We start from the raw sequence: 26490 nt of genomic DNA on the forward strand, positions 1-26490 counted from the left end.
TCACTTCGTCAGACGGATTTCTAACAAACATAGGGCGCTTGACCAATGCAGCCTAAAAACATTGCTATCATGACACGCTCTCAAATAAAAAAGTATACGTTATCGATTTCCTTTCAGCTGTAACTCAGCATGTAAATATGACTTTTATGCAAGCCATCATTTCTCCAAGACAATATACTTGAACACGGTGCAAATTGTGCCAAAATGTTGCGGGACGCTCGCCACACGCCACTTAGGCACACATTTAGGATTGTGTCATCAATTCTAGAGTGCAAACTGCGCCCTCAAATTTCAGTTAATCTGTGCTGGAACGATCCGGGCACAACTGCTTCTTCTAGTAATTAGTCATGCAATGTACCTGCACATATTATGATTTAATCTACGGATTAGATCTACGGATAAATTCTTTCTTCCTGTGTTGCGACATTTTTTAGTACTACATTTATTTGGCCCCCTTTTATTATACGCTGTCCCCAAAGCACAATGAGTCCTTGTGCTCAGAATAACCAACATTCAATATAATGGGAGGTGCCGTCAAAACGATGACGCACAGCGATCATCGTGGTACATTATGTGACTATATAGATCAGAGTTTGATAGAAGTGCTTCAGGCGTTACTCGTTACATCGTGGGTACTGGTGGTTAGGGCCACGAGGGGCTATGAGCACTGCGTGGAACGTTGTGTGTTCTGATGATGTGTGCCAATGACTGCTTTATGCCGTCGTTTGGCCAGTGCCTCCCGGTATACTGAAGGTTGGCTATTTTCGATATAACCGGGACAGATCTTCGGCTCCTTGTTTTGATTGGTATTATGAGTTGAGAGTTCTTATGCTGAGTTATCGGACTTCAATATGCTAGGAAGTACTCGAGGTTTCTAGCTACACTTATGACCGCGGGTGTAAAGATTCAGTAAGGTGAGGCCAACAATTATACTTGAAACCAAGACATGTAAACTATGGAAATGCTCCGAATTTGTGCATACATTACCTTTAAAAGCCTTCCAGAAATAGTGGCAATGCTAAGTAAATGAAGAAAGCCAGAATCTTGAATATTTTCTTGTCCATACGTCTAGACTACCCTAAGAAAGACCTGAAACTCCCATTCATCACGAACTTGGGCCTAGACATATGCTCATGAAACAGGGCGACCCATTCTCCGACGCACCCGTGTAGATGCTCCTTTCGCCTGCTTTTCTCGATCGAACGCCATTCCACATGCGTGTGAAAAATATCGCGTGCGCCGTCTGATGGTTTCCGTTAGCCAACCGTCCCGCCGACATCCCTGCAGCGCCTGCGACACCGCAGCGTGCGACAGTGGTCGACGTCCCCCCCCCCCCCCCCCCCCCCACCTGTCCGGGGTGTAACGATCGGTCTCCGAGCCTCTGCCGAGCCTGTCCGGGTCTGCCGGCACGGACCTGGTGATCAGTTCGGCACACGTCCTCGGCTATGCCGGCACGCACCCCGTGCGCAAAGCCCTAGTCAAACAGGGACCCGTGGACCGACTCGCGTCGCGATGGCGGGGATCCAGGGGCGATGGCAATCCAGGGGCGATGGCAATCCTGCTGACTTTGAGGTCGAGCGGGCACTTTAGGTCAGTTGCACGGCAACCATGGAGCCCGAGTCTCTGGGACCGTTGACAATACAAACGAAGCTACTGAAGTGATTAATTGACGTTACGAACAGTCTGCTCCTATCTTCTCCGTTCCGCTGCCTAATTCATTGATATGTGGGTGGTTCTTTCCAAGGAAAATAATGTGCAATATCAAGTATCTCCACCCACTTCACGGCCTCAGAAAATTGATGATTATATCAAGCATCACCTCATACTCCCTTTTCAAAATCTCACGAACCGCCAAAACACCGATGCTTAAAATACTGTGTATGCCTTCTCCTAATTTGTACTCGATTCAGATTCTACCGAAGGGCAAGTATTCCACCAATTTTTGCGTCGATGATCATCGTGCTGTAACTTTTCCCATCCCACGCAGCTTCGAAGTCCAATTTTACATCTCTGCGAGCCATAGCCAAAGCGACCGAACGAGCGAGCCATAGCTAAATCCCGTTGAACACACCATCTGCCGTTCCCTTCGGGTCTGGTGGAATGACGTAGAATAGTTTGATTGGCGCCCCCAGTCGGCTGCGTGACGTGCAGACTGGGGCCTCCAATCGTGACATCACTGTGACATCACAGTCGTGACCCTCCAAGCATGACCCTGCCTGTAAACAGCCCCAAGTGCGCCGAACTTTATAAATCTGTGAAGATACCAACGTGAATGGAGGTGCGTGAGTGAAATCTTAACCGAAATCGAAGTCAAGTGACAGCCGAGCTTGTCTGCGACGTGACGACGTTAGCGACAGGTGAGCGCGTGGCGCGCGTGACGTCTCCCCGCGAAACTGATGCCGGCCCGCGGCGGCGCTGCCGACGCCGACGAGGCACCGCCGGAGGAGTCGGCCGACGCACCGGAGCCGACGAGCTCGGCGGCAGCGGCGGCGGACGAGGTGCGGCCCGAGTCTGCGCTCTCATCGCGACCACCGTCGGTCCACTCGGAGGAGGCCGTGTCGGTGGTCGGCTCGGAGCGCACCGCCAGCCCCGAGGTGCCCGAGGACCTGTCATCGCCCGAGGGCATGCACGGGCCGCCGCCGCCGCCGGAGGAGGAGGAGAAGCAGACGAGCGCTGCGGTGGAGCAGGAGATGGTAGACACAGCGGAACTGGGGAGCGAGCCGGCGACCGGGCGGGAGACGGTGTCGGCGGACGCGGGCGAGACCGTGCCGTCTGAGCCAAGACAAGAGCAGGACCGTGCGTCAGAACCCGAAATAGAACATCATCCTGAAATGATGACTGACCCAGATACAGCCTCCCATTCTGATGAAACTCCACTGTCCGAAGCAAAACCTGATACACAGAGATCCGGACCGCAACCCGAACCCGAAGCTGCGTCTTCCGAGCCAGTTACTGAACCCAACTCTGTCGTTGAACCAGAAGCTACAATTGAACCCGAACCGTCTCCTGCACCGCCACCCGAACCTAAACCAGAGCCAGAGCCAGAGCCAGAGCCAGAGCCGGCCCCAAAACTGGCCCCAGGACCGGAGCCAGAACCGGTGCCGAAAGCGGAGCCAGAACCGGAGCCGGAACCAGAACCGGAACCAGAACCGGAGCCGGAGCCGGAGCCGGAGCCGGAGCCGGAGCCGGAGCCGGAGCCGGAGCCAGAGCCGGAGCCGGAGCCGGAGCCGGAGCCGGAGCCGGAGCCGGAGCCGGAGCCGGAGCCGCAGCCGGAGCCGGAGCCGGAACCAGAGCCGAAGTTTGAGGCCAAGCATGAGCCTGAGCCGGCACGGAAGCCAAAACCGGAGTCTGAGCCGGAGTGCAAGCCTGAACCGGAGCCGGCACAGGAAGCGGCGCCAGCGTCGGCACCGGAGCTGGAGCCGGAGCCGGAGCCAGAGCCAGAGCCAGAGCCGGAGCCAGAATCGACGGGCACGCCAGGGTCGCAGTCTGAGCGCGTGCTCGCTCCTCTCGTTACAGAACGGACTGGACGCTCCCCGAAGCGACGCAAGCCGCCAGAGAGGAGGCGGCCGGTGGTGACGACCGAGCAGCCTAGAGTGCCCCCGACGCGGGCGCAGCTGCTGCTCATTGAGAAGAAGAAGAAGGAGCAAGAGGAGTACCGCAAGTGGGAGGAGAGGGAGCGTTCCCTCTCGCGCCGGCGCAGAGGTGGGCCTTTGGGTGGTGGGCGCGAGCTTCAGGCTCGGCATTGGACGTGTGGGGACGAAGCGGAAAGCATCGTGATGCATTAGAGCTGCACGGGGTGGTTGAGCCGTCTGCCATACCTCGTCTACACTTTCACGGATGACAGTGTGGGCTTGACGGATGTCCTGTACGAGTGTCTTCCTTAAGAATGATCTTCCCGTTCTCATTATTTATAGGATTGTGAGATATTATAGTTATGTCCTTTCGAGTATAGAAATTCACCGCCCTGGAATTGGCAATCAGGGAAAGAATATTGCTGTCTCGAGCCCCCCACTATCAACTTTTTCAGCGCGCGTTTCCATCACATGTTCAACGCCCTTTCCGGTATGCAAGCATGGCCTGGCATTGGTCTGACATGGTTTTTTGTTGCACGATGTAATTTTGATTTTAGTGCACATATGATGCTTGTTGCTGTTGTTGATTGAAGTTTAAGGGCGCGCGTTGCCCTTGCTCTTGACTGGTCACTCCGCGGAACCGTCCATTCAGCGGTCCATTCGTCAACTCTAGCTCAGTATGCCATTTTGGCATGTTGTGTGGAGGGCATCTCTTGTGCATAAGTTCATCTAACTCGTGTATTTTCCTGTCTAATCGTGATCTTATTTTTTAAAACAAGCAAACAAGCTCTGACCCAAATGCCTCGGACATTTGCCAGTGGGATATCCTATTAACTCAAGCTAATGCATGGTGCGTTAAGCATGAGATCATACTGGCCGGTTGCTGGATGGCAGTGTCACGCATGCATTGCAAGCTATTGCATGTGGATCGATCTGCAATTGGCAGCAGCAACTGCAGTCCATTGGGCAATATCATTGTAGTATCCTTGCCGGGCGGGGGATGGGTGCCAACTCCAGGCGGATTTTTTTTGGGTGACGGCAAACGTTGAGTAGCAGCACAGTTAAGTTCGGTATTACATATGACGCATTGTACTAATATATTACCCAGGTTAACCTTAATTCTGCTGTGTATCTCCGGACTAACTTTGGGTTGCGTTACCCTGCGTCAGTCCGGAAAAACGAAATGAAAATGTAACGTGTAGACTGCGCTGTTTCCTTGAAAATGTTTACTCCAGGTCGTGTCAGGTCACTGAGCAATGACGTAATTTCTCAAGGTTCACAGCCATTTTCTACAAGCGATCATGTTTTGCTACAGACGTGACAACAAATGACGCACTCCAACAAAAAACAAACACGTTAAAATAATGTCCTACGCGCACACTTGATGATTTCATGACATGCTTAATGCAAAATAGGGTGAGAAGCCTTTGATGATTTTTCGTATGTGGACTCTGATCAGTCCTTTCCAACTGAATCTGAATCAGGACACCGATGCGTGCATATTTTGGTGAAAAGCACCCCACAATGTAACCAAAAGCTGCACGTTTTCCATTCCGTGTTCATTAGCAATACAGCTGGCTTGATCCGTAGGATTGCTGGTTCACCTCAGTATATCAAACTGGACACGGTTGACTTCTAGATGCCAAGCTGTCCAATGTTTTTGTTTCGTGGCTCCAGCTCAATTTGTGGCCAACTGGGGGGGGGGGGGGGGGGGGATCCTACTATTTACCCCTCACCAACGACGCAAGTGGAAGTAGCTTCCGCCCAACACGGGTGGAATACTGCGGTCGCTGGTTTGATTCACAGGATGATATATGAAATTCTTATTTCAGAAGCCGACTTACCCAACGGCGTTGATGATGGTAGGGTAAGTACATTATAACTTCTCAGCATGGGCGCGAGCAGGCATGCTTGGTGCGCTGAGGGTTTTATGATATTACCGAGTTTTAGCCTTGTATCATGTTATGTTAATTACATTAGTGGTATATTCTATATTATTCTATATTAGCCGTTTTACGAAGAACAAGTGTCCAAAATTTTGACACTTTTTATTTTTTGCGCTTTTTTTGATCACACAACTTTTGTAAGCACTTTTGGCCGGAAATGTTTCGCAGAGATTTAAAAACATCTTTGTAAAGATGCTTAATTTAATGAAATATCAGCCTGCTGGCTATAACGATTATGATGTTTTTGGTGGACAGGTATAATACCAAACCTTCCGCTACCAAAACTTCCCAGACTTAAAGCAAACATTGGGGGCATATCTGACGGTGAGCCGACAAATAAAACTTCTATGTACTTGTAGCGTCCCTGGTGATAGGCACGTATACTTACAGAGCTTACTTACAGTATTTACGGAGCTTGCAAGACTTACATACCTTAACATGATCCAAGATGAATGATCCTTGTATGACATTATTCTCCAAACCCGCCTTGTTACACACATAACTCATGTAAACAATAGAGGCGCATCCAGCGTCCAACGCCTTTAACACACCATCAACAGCTGTAGATAACTGAATAGCGGACCGCTTGATGCAAACAAAAATTTGGATGCAACTTGAGAGGTCACTAGCCTACGGCAGGTCAAAGTCAGACCATGGATTCACCGAAGTCAGTTTGTAGCAAATTGTTTAGTCTGATGCAACAATGGAGACGAAGTCATACATCTCTGAGATACTTTCTTCGGCAGCACAACAATTAAATGATTAAATTACATTGACCTAGGGTCAGGTATAAAGGTGAGACCGGGATCGGAATAAACCTGTTTTATTACTAAAGGACCTGCTGTTTTGGGTAGTTTCCGGTCTCATTTCGAACTTGCTGAAAACAGGAATCGTTTAATGCATCTTCCATGGACTGATTAAAGGTGAGAGTAGGTAATTAGCATAAAATGACCCAGATCAGCATCTTGTTTCTTAGGAACGTATTGCCTAGCGTAATCTTTGTTGCTTCATAGAATGAAAAACCCGACGCAGTGTTTTATTATTTTGGTCACCATGACCTTCAAAAGGTCAGACAAGGTCACTGACTTTAAACAAGCATGGCAAATTTTGCTTAGAGCAGGTATCTAGATTCTGGGGGCCCTTTGGAGACCGAGCGGGGAATTGGCCTTTCGTGACCTTATTTGACCAGAAGGTCATGACCTAAGAACTTTAAACTTCGACCGAAATGAATTCAGATACGGGTCAACACACTTCGCAAATCTTGTGCTTCTAGCTTTACTAGTTCATGAGATCTCGGCGGGTCAAACTGACCCTTCACACATGCGAAGGGTAACCAACCGGCCACCCGGGAGTGTTGTTTGTTTCGGGAATTTTTCGCTTTTGGAGGCATTGAAGCAAGCATCAGATATGATAACACAAGCTCAGTTACAAGTATTGGTGCAATTTTAAGTGGAAAAGACTACTCCAGTCAATCCAATTTTCTATTCAGTAAATATGCTTGTCAATGTGTCATGGTTTGATTACGTCGTCGCTCTCTGCGTAACATTGATTGAGAATCAGTTGACGGCCGTTGCACCTGGAAATCGCTCCCGCGAACGTCTCTATTTCTTGGCGTTGATTGCCGCATGGCTTATGGGATGACAGGATTTGAATAGCGTTATTATGATGTCATGAATGCCAGCGTGACTTTGAAATACTCTCCCCGATATGCATTTTTCCATTTTCGCGAGCGTGTAACTCAGATACTAGAGGGTCTCAGGTCTTAAGAAGGGACAGTTGTGAACAGCACCGTAAGATCTTCAAGATGGCTATTTCAGTTCAGAGCCCCATATAAATGTCAAACATCCCGTGTAACCAATGCCCATTGGTAAATGCCAGACCTAGAAATTTCCCCCTTTTATGGTGAACTGAAGGCCTGGGCTGAAGAAATGTGTAAAAAGGGTTTCGTTTAATACAGCAAAGTTATTCCTAGTTGGATACACATAGTTTACCTGTTGCGTGTTAATGAAATAGCATTTTTAACATTTTTCATTTTTATAACATTTTTCCTGTCAGCCTATTTTATATCTCCTATAGCCCTCACAGAAACATTTAACATGCATTAAAAAGATAATTGCAGCAATCCATGGTGAAAGCAACTCTAGTATAATACCGGCTTTATATCAGGTTACATTAGCTGTCTTTTATTACATTTTCGAGCATGGACTAGGCATATACAATGCATATTTCTAAAGAATAGGGACTTGCCAAGAAATATAGTTTTCTAGTCGGCATGATTGATTACTCTGTTTATCGGAAATTTCCAAATGTTGGTCTTTTAACCCTAGCATGACCAGTAAATCATGCTTTGGCCTCATTTAAACAGACGCCATTGCAAACAAAAGCAAAGTGCATTGCTTAATGCAAAACAGCCGCAGTGCATTTGACTCAAGAACGCGGCGAAAGGGGAAAGACCGGGCAGCCCCCTTAAGCCCGTATTTTTTGCCGTAGACGGCTACGGAGACAACGTAAAAAAATCGTCGTGACTTTCACACGCTGTAGTCCGGCCGCTTTCCTGTCCCTGCTTAAGAGAATTCTGACTGGACTCTGATGATTTCATCTGTCTGTTTTTTTGTCATATTCATTGCATTGGCCAGCGCCAGAGGCCCAATAAACTGTCGAGTCTTAGCAAAGAGCATGAAAAAAGTGCGATTGATATGTTTCAAAAACTTCATAAATCGTTTTAAAACAATTGCGGCACACGTCCTTGTGTAACACTTGTAGAGTCAGTCGGACTCTCATTTAAGGGTGCAGCGAACAGAACTGGCACCGCCCACTGCACTCCTAGGTATTTGTTACGCAACACTTTGAAAAGTAACATGAAAGATCGCTATCGAGAGTGCATTTTATCGGACCAAAAAAAATCCTGAAAACGCCAGTGCATATGCACCATTCAGAGCACCAGATGGTCGTTGGACAATTTGTTTGGCCAGGCGCTTTCAACAATTTTCAGTAGCTGCCAAGGCAAGTGTTTTCCATGTGGCATGGAAAGGTAAAAGCATCTGTTTAACACTTGTATGCGGTTTTTGACTGATATAGCCATTTCAAGATCATTCCCACAGTTCACAGTTATGCCCTTTGCAAGACTTAACGTTCTCGTTATTGGGCTGGGCGCAAACGAACTTGTGCGAACTATTTCACGCCTCCTCAGAAGAAGTCATCCAAAGGTGTATGACGTCATAGAAGCGTCACTTAAATTACGTCTTCACGACGGCCATATTGTTATCATGCTTAGACGAAGATATGGCCATTGGCATAATCGTGACTGAAGTATGTCAGCGCGAGTCGTCGCATTAATGAACACTCCTTGGCTTTCAGCTAGCTTAACGCGTTGAATTTTGGACTCAATCACGCGCAACGTTTTGTGATACATAACACAGGCGTTCGGGCAACTCTTCCTGTTTTGACCGCCATAAGGTTGAGATCAGAATAACTTAAGAGTAATGCCGTAGCCGAAAGTGCAAATGGAAGTAAACAAACATGTCATCACGGAAAACATGCAAAAACACCACGACAGAGGGCTAAACACGCGCACATAACGATGGTCGTGTTTTCACACGCATACATTTGCAAGCCTCCTCGCGGCGAGTTGACTACAAGCACTACAAATGGGTAAACCCGTCCGCCACAGTAACAATTCCTATCCGGCCAGTCTGGCAGCTACTCTGATGTCATAAACATGTTCCATGACGCAATCAAATGATGACGTACTGAGCAGCAAATTTTCTAAAAAAGAAAAATGAAAGATTGTGATGTAGAGCAGTTGCTTGCATTTAAATGCACACCAATAGTTATAAGTGAGGTTTTCCCCTGATATTTGATACTTGCATCAATATTTTCAAACGCGGAGCGTTTTTCCTTATGTTCTCTCGTTGGTTCACATCACTTTAGCAGGGTATATTTTGTATTCTGATGTGAACATTACCCCCACGCGCAGCGTGATGCTCTCCGACCGTTAACGACCATCCATAGACTACGCTACACATTTTTGACTATTTTACAACCCCTATCCATAACGAGCTCAGAGTCTTCCTGCTGAGTTATCGATCTTCAATCACCGGGAGGTTCTAGTTAAAGAACGTTGTAGAGCAAATATTGCTGAATCTGACGGCACTCGAAGTTCACCGTTTGAAGCACAGTACTCATGACTGTGAGCCTGGAACGTTGAAACGTCGACCATCATGTAAAACAGTGTGACATGTCGGATGTTGCCATTGCAGTCAATATTCACTCCATCACGTCGTTTTAATAGTACTTTCTGTTATATCATGAGTCTTGTAAATCACATATGAAGTCTGATCTTATGATGTCGAAAAACTGGGAGCTAAAGGCCTTTCTTGTGCATACCTAGTACCCCTTTTACCTTGCCACGTACTGGTTACGCTGGCAAGACAACCTCCCCTAGTTAGGCGGTGTTAAGCGTAACGTCCCAAAAATGTAACGTCCCTTTGGGCCCTAATCGAGTGTAAAACAGAGACCGGCATGCTGCTTACCAGACAACTAGCGGACGGTATCCGCCTTTAATGTTTTAGAGCATCTTTAGAAGCCTATCATCATTTGCAGCCACGCCTGAGCGTAACGTTGCGTTATCCAGCTCCCTTCCCTCATGTCATGCTTCGACAAATGTTATCTGAATTGCCAAAAAATGCCAATAGACAGATGATTTTTGTCCACGAGAATTGTGAGATTTCCGGGTCGTTCATAACTGCATCATCTGTTGCAATATCACCTGAACGTCCGAGTGGTATAAAATGGATGCGATAACAACTACCCTCAGAAGCGTATGAATAGCCTGTGTGCATCTGAGAGCGTAGATTATTCAATTTTTATAGCATATACGACTACTTCTGCAAGCGAGTCGGTTGTGCGGCGTGGGAGTTCTTAATTCATGCTGATCTTGTCCGCAAATTTCAGGGACCGAGCCATCACGGGTCGCCAACAAAAGGACGGATGTCTTCTAGACTTCTTGAAAACAGTTCTGCTTCAGATAAACCCAAAAGTAAGTGATTATTTACGTTTTTCAGCATTAACGTGGCTCTTCATTAAATATTTTGTATATACTGCCTTTGTCAGTTACATTATAAGTTCATAAGCCTTATGCTGAGTTTTCGACCCTCATTATACCGAGAGGTACTGTTTTGACAACGTTGCAGGGCGTAAACGACGTTAAACGACGACAACGTTTGCATTGACAACGTTTGCGCTGCATTGACATTGTCATAGGCATTGCAGTGCTGTCAATATGCCCGTTGTTTTCTCTATGTTTCGTATCCAAGACCTTTTGACATATTGAAGGTTGATCACTCAACATAAGACCTCTAAACGCTCTCTTATGCGTATGAAAGGCCTTTGAACTTTTGAATGCAATGCGATCAAACCAAAACTACCGACTATTGCCAAGAACGAGGCCATTATCGGTTAGGCGTCGACAACGTCGAACTGTCGTCATCGTACTACCCTTATACCGTGCCATTGACAATTATTGACCTGACATAGCGGCCGGTGTTGTAGTAATTTGCATGGTCTTAGAGAACAAACCCTGATGTCGTACCCATCACGATGACAATGAAGGCAGCAAATACTTTAAACCTTGTCCGCGCCGCGGCCATGGTGGCCGTCGGCGATTGTTGCAGACCATTCACAGACAGGGGACAAATGTAAGCCGTTCTGCTTTCCGATCTTAATCAATCCGTCTGATCTGATCAAATGTCGATGACCGGGGTCGCAGATGACGGCCACCGAATGACAGACACGGTCACGGTGAGGACCGAACTTAAGAGGAGTCCGTTGCGGCTGGTAAAGCTTTCATTGAGAACGGGATAGCTGTCTCAATGTTTTAAGCATTTTTGCGATGAAACTCATTGATGACGAGATAGGTTTACTACAGCAAGAGAGACTTGCAGTTCGCACATATTTTGGCCAATATTTCGACGATAAAGGGCTGAAGTGCTGCAGCTGCTGTTGATGAAATGGTACTCCTGCACTGATGCTTGAGCGCATCTTAATTGTATTATTTAGCTTTGGACTACAAATGAAAAATAGTCAAAAGACGCCTCGTCTTAACTTCTGGCATTAGCACATTCAGTGCAACCGATTATACCATAAAAGCAATCATGATTGCCGATCCGTAATATTCCACGAGGCAATGGTAAGCAACGATGTCCAACAATCATAAGGATATATTATAATAATATTCGACGTTTCAAGGCAGTACTCGTGAGGACGCTTGATAATACCCGACCGCCTAGCACAATGAAGATCCACTATTTCAAGCACAAGATTTCATAATGCCAACACAAAATTATAAAAATCAGAGCTTTATGATCAGGCCAGGTAGAAGACATTATTGTTACAAAATTAAAGGTTCCGTATAACATAGTCGCACGGACTTCGTTCTTAATTTGCCGTTCGGTTTTAGAATGGGACCAATACGACGCATAACACAAAATCGAAGTTACACTTGTGTATGTTTTTGTTTTAATGATATGCTACAGCTTTCCAAATTGTACATGTAATACATAGGTAGAAAATCCATGTATGTCTGTGAATGATGTAGCCCCAAAACCACGCATGAAATCGAAGGGGCCAGCCCTTCCGCCCATAGACGAAGAATTGGGCAAAACCAGGATATCCTTTGACAGCCGTTTGGACGATTCCGATAACATAAGTCTGAAGTCATGTCCTGTCCAAGCTCATCGTCCGTCCAGGACAAGAAGGAAGGAAAGACCCAACTCCGCCAGCCATCGGTTGTGTGCCTCTCGCTCAAATCCCTCAGATGTGCAGCTCAAGGATTCCATACAAAGGACAGGCACCGAGGATAATGATCATGTAGATGGACGATTAACCAAAGATTCCCTAAAGCGTACAATCAGCGGAAAATCAAAACAGAAGCAGTCTGCAACGAGTTCCATTAACGGCGAGGCACACAAACCCCTAAACAAAACATCCAGTCATGCTAAAAAGGACAAGGGTATTTCACCCAACATATTGGAACCGTGCTCTGTTCGCCGCAAGCGTAACCATCTACGTCAAGATGAGAAACCCAAAGTCAGTAGCGACAGCCAGCTGAGCACCAATCCGACAAAAAGTAGCTTGTCCTCACGCTGTCCAGTGCTGCAAACTAAGAACGGAATGACCACACCATCAAAGTCATGCACCGGGGTGCGTGTAAGAAAGGGACCGACATCCTTCTGCGCTACAGACTCCGTGAAGCTAACGAGAAGTGCCCATAATGCTGTTCAAAAAGCGGTCTTCAGTAGTAAAGAAAGGCTGACCTCTCATGTACAACACCAGCCAAGCTCACCGATTCAAGAAAAGGAAGTCAGTTGCCCGAAAAGCAAGATATTCGGTGGCCATGATTCAAAATATACTCAGACGGAAATGGTGATTATTCTTCGCGAAGGGGACGATTCTGCTCAATTGGATAAAATCAAAGACTCGAAACATAATCACTTTGTGGCAACCCGAAAAACTGAAAGGAGGGCGAGACGAAAACGAAACGCTGAACGGAAAGAGAAGGCACTGACGCGAGATACTGGTGGTGAGGCACCAAGACAAACTCCCTCACCATCCAAACCTGCAATTCCAAGCCCCGAAAACTGCAAAGATATTCAACAGGTCGAAGTCACCGATCAGGAACACCCGACTGAGGCAAAAAACGACTCCCACCCTCACTAGTGTCTCTTCACCCACGGAGGCAGCACAAGCGCTACCTCCGAATCCCGCGGTGGCTGCGCCAGACCCAGCTTTGACCCCCGCGGAGGCTACGAAAAGCCCACTTCCGAGTTCCACAGAGGCTCACCAGAGCCTGCAACCAAGCCCCGCGATCGCTCTGCAAAACCAACGTCTGAGTAGCGCAGAGAGTACACAAGACCCCCCTGCGGCCCCCGCGGTGGATACGAAAGGCCCACATCCAAGTTCTACGGAGGCTAACCAGAGCCTGCAGACGAGTCCCGCTTCAACCGTACAAAACCGACCTCTAAGCAGTGCGCAGGTCGCCGAGGTACCACTTCCGAAGCCCGTAGTAGCTCCGCAAGGCCTACCTTCAACCCCCTTGGACGTAACGAAAGACCCACCTCCGAGTTCTGAAGAGGCTAAGCAAAGCCTGCAGCCAAGCCCCGTGGCGGCCGGGCAAAACCAACCTCTGAATCCTGCAGAGGGTGCTCAAGGCCCGCCGCAGAATGACGCAGAATACTCAGCGGAGAGTGATGGCCGAATCAACCCACCATCGACTCCCGCAACAACTGCAAAAAGACGATACGTGAGCTCCACGGAGGCTACGCATGAGCTGCCTGCCAATTCCGCTGTTTGTCCTGCTCCCGCGCTCAAATTGGTCGCCGCGTCTCCAGCCCAGCCAGCGCCAGCGGTGCCCAGAACCTCAGAAGCCTGCGCAGGCCAGGACTCAAAGTCCACAAGCAAGCGCAAAAGACCCAGCTCGGCCCGGAATATCGCCAAAGACACCCGCAGTCGGGGCGTGCAGGTAACGCTGTCTCAAGCGCCGACCGTCCGCCAGCGCGCCCAGCGCGTGACGTACTCGCCGTCGGAGCGCAGCCTGGCGTCGCACGGGTCCGGGAGGCGGTCGTCCTCGCGCAGTGCAGGCAGGCAGCGCCCGCTCAGCGCCCTGCAGCACACCCGCCAGTTTCGGCAGAGGATGCGCACGAGGCAGGAGCACCCGCTGGTGCGAAGAGCGCGCACCCGGGCGGGCAGTCTTTCGTCCGGCGCACCAGAAGGCGCTCGGCGGCCGGCCCTCCTCGAAATGGTACACCGGAAAACCAAGGGCAGAAGTGTGTCAGTGGTTGCCAATTACAAACTGAAGAAGAAAGGCAAGTTTAAGGTGCCGAACAGCATGCCAGCAGCAATCGCCCGTTTTCTGCAGCAGCTGAGTAGGGACAAGGAGGCTATCAGGGTAATCAATAACATGGCTGTAATGGCCACGAAAAAATAGTCTCAATAGCCTGGCAAGTTGGTGGTGTTCGTAACAAGGTGTTCCCAAAATTATGGCGTCATTCGTTCTGTATGTGTGTGCTTGGCTGTTAATGACGTAGTTCGTTACTATGGATTATTTTTCAGTTTTGATCATTTCTTTAAGTTGTGAATGAAATATACCTTGGTTAAATGAATCAGTAACACGTTGCATATGTACCATACTTCCTTCCTTAATCGCGCCGGAAATGAATTTAATTGCTGTCATGCTCTGCATGACAAATATTGGACAGCCATTTCGCATGACAAATACATGGAGGGGTCGAAGTGACATGTGTTTGTAACGTTTGAGATCGTGGATGAGGTTGAGTTGGTCCACTTTTCAAGCGTTCACTTTGAAATCATCTGGCGAACTCATTAAAAGAAGGGAATCCTTTGCTAAGTTGCGCTGTAGCCAGCTGAGTCGGCGAAGATCGCGTCTTTCCATTTTTACCGCCATGTATAATCCAATCAACTGTGCAAAATATGCTGTTAAGATCTAAAAAACAAACATACACTGTTATCATCAAATATTATATCATGTGTGGTGAAAAACGGAGATGATTCTCATGTAAATGTATGATAATACGGACCCATTTTTTGAAAAAAATCAAGCACGTGTTTCGTCGATACAAGCGAGAACGGCCGTTTCATCTGCTGTTGCTTTTGTTTTGTTTTGTTTTGTTTTTTGGTATTATGAGCTCGGTTCTCATGCTGACAGTTATCGACTTTCATTAAACCGGGAGTTACTGGTCAAACGTTACCAAGCAAACAAGGGTTATAATGACAATGCTCTGATCGCACCAGGCACTTCGATGTTGATACTCCTGAATAGAAGCAATATATGCAATCTTCGCTGAAAGCGTTGTACAATCGATGCCTTCCGGTAAAATGAAAGCCGATAACTGTTAGCATAACGACTCTGAACTCACCACGTGGTTTTCCATGGGAGTTGAATTGGTCAGCTGTGCACAGTTCCACCGGGGAAACATAAACGAATAATGACGCAACCTGATACCTGGTACCTGACGAATGCATCTACCTAAATCGTCAGAAAACGGTAGACTTGAAGAAACTGTGACGAAGAGTGAACGCGTCTTATTACCAATCGCTTTACGACTTACAAAAATTGGGCAAAAAAGTATGACCCAGAATGTTGTGTGTCCAATGCTTTTCACACTTGCACGTCCGAACAATGAGCCCGAAACCAAGGAACTTGTTTACTTTGTGGTTGTCTGGGACAGAAAATGAAAGAACCCCCCGGAATCAGAATTATTCTGGTTGACCGACTTCACATGCAGCACGCACGTAGCTAGAATTTTCCTAAGCGGAAAGGCAAATGCCAACTTTCCCAGCTCCGACGAACTTGGACCGACCAGATTCCTGCGAATCGACCAAGGTCTAGTTTAAACTTAATGCAACTCAAACATAAACCTACCTTAAATGAAATGTAATGTAGATCTAGTTTCGTCTCAGAGCGTGACCCCGTGGCCCCGTTTGGTTACGTTCCTTAGACACCGCCAAATCTCATCACCTTGCCCGTTTTGAAAGCAGTTGGGAAGATAGCCCAAACAACCTTTTCATTTTGACCATCGTTGGTGGGTCACACGATCATTTGTTTGAGTGCAATACCTACACCATGACAGCTTCGACATGATGCAAGGTATCCTTGCAGATATGATGCTGATCGTATGCTACTGACTGTACCGATTTTTCCTCTTCTCGTACGATCCATCCCAGGTATCTACCACAAGATGTTCACTGATCTCTTGATTGAGCACCGCCCGGTGGATTCCGTCCATTCCGTGCTTGACCGCAGCGTCTGCCGCTTCCAGAGCTGCCGATGAACAAGGTGCAGGTGGGCACGGCTGCCTCGCCCAACATCAGGGACGTCAAGTCACGCATCGGCTCACTGGTCAACTCGGGCTACAGGCCCGGCGGCGGCAACGTCAAGATCGAAAACCGCAAGCTGGACCACAGCAAGGTGACGCCCAGGATCCAGGCCAAGGCGGACTACAAGCCAGGCGGCGGCAATAAAAAGGTCTGTAAGCATACTCGCATTTTGAGTTCTCGTCTGTGGTGTTGATCTTTAAAGAGATATTGACGTCCGGCGGCGGAGAAAAACAGCGCAGTATTGTAAAAGAATGGCAGACACCCCGGATGGATGGAAAGGGCGGAGAGGAGGGAAGCAGAACAGAGTGGCATACGCACCGAGCCGTTGATCTGGCTAATGATATTGCAAGGAGGTGCACACACGTTTGTTGGCTTTCTTCGCTGACTAACGCTTGCAACAGTGCTATATTGTGCACTCGTTTATATATTGTTCAGCGTGCCAGATTACCGCAACAAAGCCTTCTGAAATCACTTGCTAAACATCACGGATACACTTGATCTTCCGCTGTCAAATAATGCAATGAGCTCCGCAATAAGCTTCCGTGCCCTCAAGTCACTGATAATATCCATACATTGATATTATATATATATATATATATATATATATATATATATATATATATATGTATAATCATATTATGTGCAATAAACATAACAACTTAATTAACACTAACATGAAATACATTAAATATACATTACATAATTGTACAATACATCATTATATATATATATATATATATATAATGATGCATTTAAATAGCTATATATTATAACTTTATCTTCGTAAAATGATATGTCATTGTATATATGTAACATATTTGCATTCCAGACATTCCCCAGCAGTCCATTTCCACTGCCTCAGGTCGTTCATCCCATCCCAGAACTTCTCTTTGGCAATTGAACGCCGTTCTCTTGCCGCTGCAAATCGTCCCGTCCTGTCTCAGAGCTCCCCGCGGCAGTCTAGCCCCGTGCTGTCTCAGAGCTCCCCGCGGCAGTCTAACCCCGTCCTGTCTCAGAGCTCCCCGCGGCAGTCTAGCCCCGTGCTGTCTCAGAGCCCCCGCGGCAGTCTAACCCCGTCCTGTCTCAGAGCTCCCCGCGGCAGTCTAGCCCCGTGCTGTCTCAGAGCCCTCGCGGCAGTCTAGCCCCGTGCTGTCTCAGAGCTCCCCGCGGCAGTCTAACCCCGTGCTGTCTCAGAGCTCCCCGCGGCAATCTAACCCCGTTCTGTCTCAGAGTCCCCGCGGCAGTCTAACCCCGTCCTGTCTCAGAGCCCCCGCGGCAATCTAACCCCGTTCTGTCTCAGAGCTCTCCGCGGCAGTCTAACCCCGTCCTGTCTCAGAGCTCCCCGCGTCAACCGCACATTCCCTCCACCACAGATCGTGCTGCAGAAGCTCGAGTGGAAGGGACAGTCGAAGATCGGCTCGCTGGCCAATGCCAAGCACAAAGCCGGAGGCGGCAACGTGCAGGTGGAGACCCAGCGGCTCGACTTCCGGCAGCGGGCCTCGTCCAAGATCGGCTCGCGGGACAACATCCACCACAAGCCCGGCGGCGGGGACGTGAAGGTGGGCAAACCGACACGCTGGAGATGACGTCAGCGGGAATGGCGATGCATTGCATCACAGCGCATCGCGCAGTTTGCGCGGGTCTGGGGAGGATGACGGGACTTGCAAGCGCGCCGCGAGTTGAAGAGCTGCTGCCATGATCGGCTTTCAGCCGACCGTCTCGTTCCATTGCTTCTCCCGGACGTTGCGGGCGCCGGTGACCTATGACGTCATCGGGTGCCGCCAGAGCCGGGACCGCTCGGGCCGGAACCCGGACTGGTGATTAGCCTGAACCACGGAGTCGCTGGTCTTTGCCACGAGACGGGTTCCGTAGCTTTGGCACAATACTGTGGTGTACGTGCTGGCATGACTTCATCAACAGCGTTTTTGGTAAATTGCGGGATTGGCTACAAGTTCCTTGAACTCACGAACGCTCAGAAATGCTCAATCGGTTGTTTGGTGCAAAATTACGGAATGCCTCGACTCAAGCGACATTCATGGCAAGCGCGACGCCATTTCAGACGTGCTTTGTGGCTTCCATGATACACACAGGATTTTCATGTACAGGGAGAGAGAGAGAGAGAAAGGGAGAGAGAGAGAGAGAGAGAGAGAGAGAGAGAGAGAGAGAGAGAGAGAGAGAGAGAGAGAGAGAGAGAGAGAGAGAGAGAGAGAGAGAGAGAGAGAGAGAGAGAGAGAGAGAGAGAGAGAGAGAGAGGGATATATATATGTATATATATATATATATATATATATATATATATATATATATATATATATACTGAACGTAGCAAATCAACATGCTCACCAACAACTTGTAAAATATTTATCAGTGCTTGTTAAGGTTTGACAGCAGTAACAAGTTTATTCCTCGGCGAAAACCAGGAGAATGTAGATGCGTTAACATTTCGGCAACATGCCTTTACCAATACAAATAGCTTACTCTATACGTTTGGGTAAAGGCATGGTGCCGAAATATCAACGCATTTATATCTCCATTCTCCTGGTTTTTCTCCGAGGAACAAGGCCATAATTGCTGTATCATCTATGTGAATAATCTTCCTCGCAAATGTACTTAACAACGCACGTAACCTTGTAAATATTTGCAAAGATTTGCAAACATTACATTTGTCTCTAGGTCTGGCTATCCCGCAAAACAACGCCGCCAAGGCAATGTGTTGTAGGAAGAGGTGTTTTATGCTAACTATTTTGCCGATATTTTGATGTTACGACATTTCATATTTTGATGTTTTATTCATATCACGAGACATTTTGTACTTGTTCTGATGTACTTACATGCACTTCTCGCGTAACGTTGTTTCTCTATGTATCAGGATGACGGAGTCTAAAATGACTAGTGTAAGGCTCGAAACTACACACCGCATTGCATAGGTCATTTGTGTTTCAGCATTTTGTTGTCAGCCCGCTGCGCTCGGACCGCTTTTATCTACTGTTTATTGTCTGCTATTATTTGTGTAACTTTCACCCTGATTCTTATTTATTTCAAAGAAACATTCCGTTTATTATCTATAGGCTTCGTGTGTTAATCCATACCTGTATACAATGAAGCTTCCACGCAGATGCCTAGGCTGTATTATAGGCTGCATTTATGTGTGTAAAAGTTTCTGAATCTTTCCTGTTTTTTTTTTTGCTACGATCCGCTTGCTATATTTGTGCTTTATATGCATCGGTTTACTTTGTTTCACTCGCCTTTTGACTTTGTATTCTGTATCCAGCTGCTTGGCGTATCTCCTCGCTCGCGTAGTCAGAGCAGGAGCAATGTAAGTTTTCACTCGGCTTCTGGCAAACCGGCCTCCGAGGTCTCTGCGGGAATGGCTGCATCGTCGTTTGCACACCACCATTGCACCAGTATCCTCACTGTTTTGGCCTGTTCCCGGTCGGGGCCTGACTCGTTAATTTTGTTGTGACCTTTGATCTCACGGCGTCTTTCGGTGCGTTTTTTGTTACCATTGCCGGCATGTGTGTGTGCGTCATGCTTGTTGAGCAGTTAAACCGCCACATCGCGCCGGAAGGGCTAGCACTGACCCTGACCTGTGACATCGCGGTGGCACGTGACCTCACTTTGACCTGCAACCTCGCAGGTCTTGCACTTGCACATCCCTCGACCCCAGCCTGCCCTCCAGCGATCCCAGCCTGCCGTCCCGCGACCCCAGGCTGCCCGAGGCCCGGCCGTGGCATGTGTGCGCCGCCCTTGCAGGTGGAGAGCCGCCGCCTGCACTTGCTGACAGTCGGCAGCAAGGTGGGCTCGATGGAGAACGTGGGACACCGACCGGGCGGCGGCGGCCGGCGCATCTTCGAGGACGCGGCGTACATGCGCCAGATGCGCTCGCTCTCGGCTGAGGGGCGTGTGCGTCACCTGTCGCTGGCCTCCAGGTCGCCGGCCAGCTCCGTCGGCAGCGTCGCAGAACCCGTGAGGCGCCGGCAGCCGGCACCGGCGGCCGGTGTTGTAGGCAGCTGTGTGACTAGCTGTCGGTCTGTCGGCGTTTCCGCCAGGTCGTCATTAACTGTCCTCCGTCCATGTGTCTGTCCATAACTGTGTCCGTGCGTTTGATCATGAGTGTGCTAGCTGTCCCTTCATATGCATGCATAGACTAGCCCGAATTCAGCCGCGGGAGGACAGGGGCTACCACGTATCCTCCTAAACGACAAAATAATCAATGACTTAATGCCGATAATGCGGCACAAAAGTGCGTGGGATTAGGAGATATCATGAGCGGCGCACATATGTGAACTTTCAATACAGTATTTGCTCATCAATATACCATTCCGCGTAGTCTAGTTACGCAATCCCATTCGTAGTCTAACGTGCTTACGGAAGTAATGTGGTCCTCTGGAAGAAAACGGACCCAGTGTCTAAGCACAAAGGCGGTGTTTTGCAGCGTTCTTAGCTTCGCTAAACCATAATTTATGAATATTGCAAAGCATTTGGATCTATGTAGTAGCCCCTCAAAATTCCGAGCTAGGTCGCATCTGCCTGGAACAACGTGCCACTCACTCACAACACCCACAGAGCCACATCGCGTGTATCTTCCTTCTGTACCGTCCAGTTATATTTCATGGCTGACACCGACTGAATGATTCCTCTTATGAGTCATGGACCCCCCCCCCCGCCCCTCCATCACCCCTGGCCGTTCTCGTACGTCGTCTGATCCATCATCGGTCCTTAGCCGGGGGCCTCTGGCGGTGGGTGGCCATGCTGGCACTGCCCCGACCGCTCCCGTCCTGAGCCGGGGGCCTCTGGCGGTGGGTGGCCCTGCTGGCACTGCCCCGACCGCTCCCGTCCTCAGCCGGGGGCCTCTGGCGGTGGGTGGCCCTGCTGGCACTGCCCCGGCCGCTCCCGTCCTGAGCCGGGGGCCTCTGGCGGTGGGCGGCCCTGCTGGTACTGCCCCGACCACTCCCGTCCTGATCCAGAGGCCCCCCTCTGGCGGTGGGCGGCCCCGCTGGCACTGCCCCGACCGCTCCCGTCCTGATCCAGAGGCCCCCTCTGGCGGTGGGTGGCCCTGCTGGCACTGCCCCGACCACTCCCGTCCTGATCCAGAGGCCCCCCTCTGGCGGTGGGTGGCCCTGCTGGCACTGCCCCGACCGCTCCCGTCCTGATCCAGAGGCCCCCCTCTGGCGGTGGGCGGCCCTGCTGGCACTGCCCCGATCTCTCCCGTCCTGAGCCGGGGGCCTATGGCGGTGGGTGGCCCTGCTGGCACTGCCCCAACCGCTCCCGCCCTGAGCCGGGGGCCTCTGGCGGTGGGCGGCCCTGCTGGCACTGCCCCGACCGCTGACGCAGTGGCGGGCCACCAGCGCCGATCGTCAGTCATCGCTAGCTCCCATCGGAAGCGCACCGACGACATGAGAGCTCACGCCCGCCACCGATCATTCGCTGCTTAATGTGCAATGACAGTGACAAATGGCAAGGTACGCCACCATCTGATGCCGTCAGCGAGCGGCAGGAAAGCCAGGGAAATATGCAGATAGTCGAGGAAAACGAATGGCCGACGATGATCAATTGCCTGAGATTCCCGTCAGTGACGCCCCAGATTCCAAGAATCCCACAAAAGGACTGAAAGAGTGAGAATACGCGGCGGTCGCTGATCGGGTTTTTTTCGGTGGCATTTCGACTGTCGAGAGCTACGGGCAATCGCCAGTGATCGCGAGTCAAATAACACAGAACATATTCACGGACACTGGGGTGGATCGGTGTACCAAACAAACAACACTGCAGTACCAAAACTCCCTTCCGTTACGCATCGAAGCTATCAAAAACCGTGGTTGGGTACCAGTGAATGTCAGCTTGCTTCACTTAACGGTAATAATAATTGGCGCCAGACGGTAAAAGATATCATAGATATTAGAAGACCGCGCCTGACATTGAACAGACACAAAATCCTCCCACCCCGCGCCACCACATACCCACTGGTGCCCACCACAAACTTTACCAGTACTTAGAATCCGCAAACATCTCTGGCTTACAGTTGGCGGATAGCAGTGTCTTCCTGTGGCAGTTACCGTCGAGAGCCGATAATTACCTGCAGACACGTACAGCAACCGCGAACGCTTTCGTTCAGTGGCAACGATTACTGACGTTATAAGTGGGAAACTATTCGCTCATTGACGTATCATGACGTGGAGCATCCAATAAAGCTGCCATTTTGGCTACCAAGAGCACTTTACACACTCAGTTGTCATGGGAAGTCAACGGAACTGCCGACATCCGAGTCCCAGGTGTACAGTGAGCGACAGGGGCGACATCTATGTCGGACTCTGGTGTCACGCTCAGAAGCTGACCAAGCCGGGATGCCCTTTGGTGACCTCTGCTTTCCTGCCACAAAACTCAATTTCCCCTCCACTGCGCGAAGTCCAGGAAAATTACAGATGAATGATCACTCCCAAAGTTTTTAGTAAACATCCTCGTCAGGTTATCCGGTTCTGGAGCGGGCACTCCGGGAAGGCTGTGTTCAATGTAGCTTCTGGAGCAAGCACCGCAGGCGGGCTATGTTCAGTGTTGCTTCTGGAGCCAAACAACCCGTACAAGCCGTTTCTAAGATGTCCTCTGGAGCCAAACACTCCGGGCAGGCTGTGTTCAATGTCGCTTCTGGAGAAAGCACTGCAGGCGGGCTATGTTCAGTGTCGCTTCTGGAGCCAAACACTCCGGGCAGGCTGTGTTCCATGTCGTTTGGGGACATGACAGGGGCTGGTGTCAACAACACGCACCATGGTAAGGACCGGCTTAACGTGACAGCTCTGCAGCATCCTTCACCGCCGGGCACTCGCACGCTCAGCGGGGTGCCTTATAAAACCCCTGCGACGTTGAGCGGAGTGAGGGCATTCAGGGGTCCATCCCAGGCCTCAAACGCGCGCCGCGCCGTCAGTCATGCCTCCGGTTTTCAGGCGATTTGATTCAAAGCCAATTCAAACCGGTTCACGTGCTCCAAATTTCGCTTCGGTAGGCTAGCCCCCAAGCAACATTGAATGTCGTCACTGATCACACATCCACGGTTGCTGCACGTCTTGCTGAGCTCCTCTCCCGCGAACGATAGGCGTTATACGAGCCCCGATATTCCGGTCTGCGTTTGGGCTTCGAACTGCAGCTCTTGTATGATAGATGAATGACGGAACATAACCAATCCTGGCGTCCTCGCCTCCAAAAACCTGGCGAAGTATGAGAACACGGGCAAGGCCCTAGCAGAGGCTCTAAAGCATGGCGAACGTCCCAGGCTGACCCCGCTGATTCAGATGCCCGGATCATTGATTTTTAAACCTTGAACCCCGCTACATTCCTGAAATGATCACTATACTGCGTCCTCCGATGTCTGATAAATGTCCCAATGTGTGGCGTCCTCCAATGAAGCGCTGCAGATAATGTTTTCACGCTATGTCGTTATTTACCAGACAAATTGTGCTTATCGCTTAAAAGTGCACCTGAGAAATTCCCCTCCCCCCGAATCGCCCGAGCTTTCGAATTTTCTGGCGCATGTTCTGTGCTGCACAGATAGAACGTATATGCATGACATGTTACATAGTTGAAAAAATGTCCTTTCATTAGTGTGACTCGAAGCTCTGTGTCATACTTTTCATTAATGCGTTGTATCCCAACACCATGTGCAGTTGATAACCGTTTTGTGATCCCAAAAGGGTATAGTTGTGCGATTTTCATGTGTTTATATGTGACTAATGACCAATGCCCAAGTGACCTATACATCCGGTTAGGCTGATCTTGGAGTACAATAATACCGCTGGTTGTAATGAAGCCGCAGGTCAAGCATGCTTCACCTCACGCCCATCTCCGTGGCGTTACAGAGCCCAGGGCCGCCCAGCCCGGCCCGGTCCGGCGCCCGCTCCACGTCCCGCTCCAGGAAATCGCCAGCTCGCGGAGAAAAGTCGCCAGCACCAGCCAGAAGAACCCCAGCACCGGGCGCGAAGTCCCTAGCACCGCCTGACAGGAAGTCTCCAGCACCGGCTGGTGGAAGGTCGCCAGCTAATGGAGGGAAGTCACCTGGGCCGACGAGAAGATCTCCAGTGCCGGGAGGAAAGTCTCCAACCCGCGAGAGAAAGTCTCCAACTGCCGCGGACGGCTCAGCACTTTCTCCCTCCCCAGATCCAGGCAACAAGTCCCAAGCTGTTAGGAGCTAGCCAGAGAGCATTGGGGCCACTGGAGACCGGGCACCGTCCGGGCAGCTCGCCATAGATCGCTGGCAAATGCCGCGCCGCTGCTCCTTTCGAAACGTCACCCGTCCAGTGGGGCTCGCTCGGCTGGGGTGAGACGTCCCGTCATCTTTTCTTCTCGTGCCGGGCCTCGCATGTGATACAGAACTACTGACCGGAGCGTCGGATCGGTCACATGGAGAACGCTATGTGACCAGCGGGTTCTCGGTCGGAGATGGCGGGAACGCGGAGCCAGTGTCGCAGCAGCGAAACTCAGTCAGCTGTGCTTACGGCGGACACTCGGTGAAGGCTGGCTCACGTGTCCAATCGCATAATCTTCGTGTCTGGACTATTTTAGATCACGTTGAAAGCTTATTTGCAATGTATTACTGAGTCATTCCTGATACACCCCACCGCGTGGAATCGGTTATAGATCGCCTATGGTGATCCGCTCAAAGAAAGGCTCCACAAAATTGTTTCGAAAGCTCACTTTGCGTGAACCGTACATAGCAAGACAGGGGCCAGGGGATTCCCCGTCTTAGGTTCGGATTTTTTGAATTTTTCACCACAGATTTCTCCCGTTAGAAAGCTCGAAGCCGGCGTGACTGGTTCTCATTGAGCTCCGTCTGTCACTTATCTCTTAAGAAATCCGGACCACGCTGCTGGTACACAGTGTTTGGGTTCTCATGCTACGTGTGAAAGCCGATAAATCATGCCACTGTAAGCATAACCTATGTGACGCTGGAACCATCGCCAAGTTTCACATCAGGTGACTATCAGGAAATCGCACATTCGTTTGGGAGCTGGCTTGATGCTTCCCGCAAATGTTTCGGTCCACTGACGATAACATACAACGGATGAACATTTGCGGTGGTCAGGATGTTCTTCGATCATTGTTTTGCATTGAATGTTCCTTTGCGGGGTACCTGCGCTTGTAAAAAAGTGACACAGCCGTTGCCATAATGTGCGGCGACAGACTAATACAGATACAGACTCCGAGACAGGCTGGTACAACTTCGACGATTTACCAGCTGTGTGATTATTACATTTTGCAAGGTGCATCTAATGCTGATTCAGTTTAATAGCGCATTAAGATGTTTGCTTAGCTCCAAATGTTTCGTAGGTAGAACAGGCTACGTGGTTCACCGGAGGTGTGCGTTAGTTTCATGATACTGATGCTGGGATACATATTTCATTTGGTCTTCAAACTCTTGACCGCGAGAATCTTGCATGTGATAACTGTGCGGATGAATTGCTAGTTCTTCAACCATGTGTTTAATAAACGGATGTGTTGCTCATTTATTGCCACGCACACACAAATTCGCTGGGCCTGGAAGCCCGAGTATCACCCGCAAGATCACTGTATTCACCCACAGTCGAGACATTAAGTGGGCAAGTAACTCGACAAACGGCCACTGCACCCATGTAAAGTTGCTCAGAACGCGCGTCAGCGATCAACATTGCATTTGTGGCATTCGACGTGGTAAGGTGGTACTGCGCTGCTAAGGCATGTCCACGATCCTGTCAAACACAACAGGGTAAATTACCTCATAGCCAACAAAACACAAAAATCCTAAATTTAAATCGTATAGTGTGAGACGCTTCGAAAGTACTGCCCATCACACACAGTTTAAAACAGATAACTGGCATCTATGTAACATAGGGTGGGTGGCGCGAGCGCAGTCACTACGCCGGCTCACCGACCCACACTAGCCAACATCAGCTGATCCGATGTTTTCCCCGTTCAGTAACGCTCCCCCGGCCGCACGCGCCCGCCAAACATAGTCCGTTAGTTTCGCCGACCTCCGCTTTCCATTTCAGCGGCGCGCGTCTCCACTTGACACCGCCAGCCCGCCGGGACTGGGCCACTGCCAGGCGGCCGTCGTCGCC

The 26490-nt window shown here is 49.7% G+C and overlaps 1 protein-coding gene across 1 annotated transcript; it reads left to right on the top strand.

The window, feature by feature from the left end:
- The first annotated feature begins 2396 nt into the window (after window positions 1–2396).
- LOC119089829 (microtubule-associated protein tau) lies at window positions 2397–25898 on the top strand. The gene is made up of 8 exons (XM_037212644.1): window positions 2397–2765; window positions 3270–3702; window positions 5405–5439; window positions 10472–10556; window positions 16354–16559; window positions 17785–17970; window positions 20165–20377; window positions 24256–25898. Exons 1-8 carry the CDS (start codon window positions 2397–2399, stop codon window positions 24586–24588), a joined length of 1860 nt encoding a protein of 619 aa, XP_037068539.1. The 3' UTR covers window positions 24589–25898.
- Window positions 25899–26490: the final 592 nt, after the last annotated feature.

Source organism: Pollicipes pollicipes, unplaced genomic scaffold, assembly GCF_011947565.3.
Source record: "Pollicipes pollicipes isolate AB1234 unplaced genomic scaffold, Ppol_2.1 Scaffold_3087;HRSCAF=3621_pilon_pilon_pilon, whole genome shotgun sequence".
NCBI lineage: Eukaryota > Metazoa > Arthropoda > Thecostraca > Pollicipedomorpha > Pollicipedidae > Pollicipes > Pollicipes pollicipes.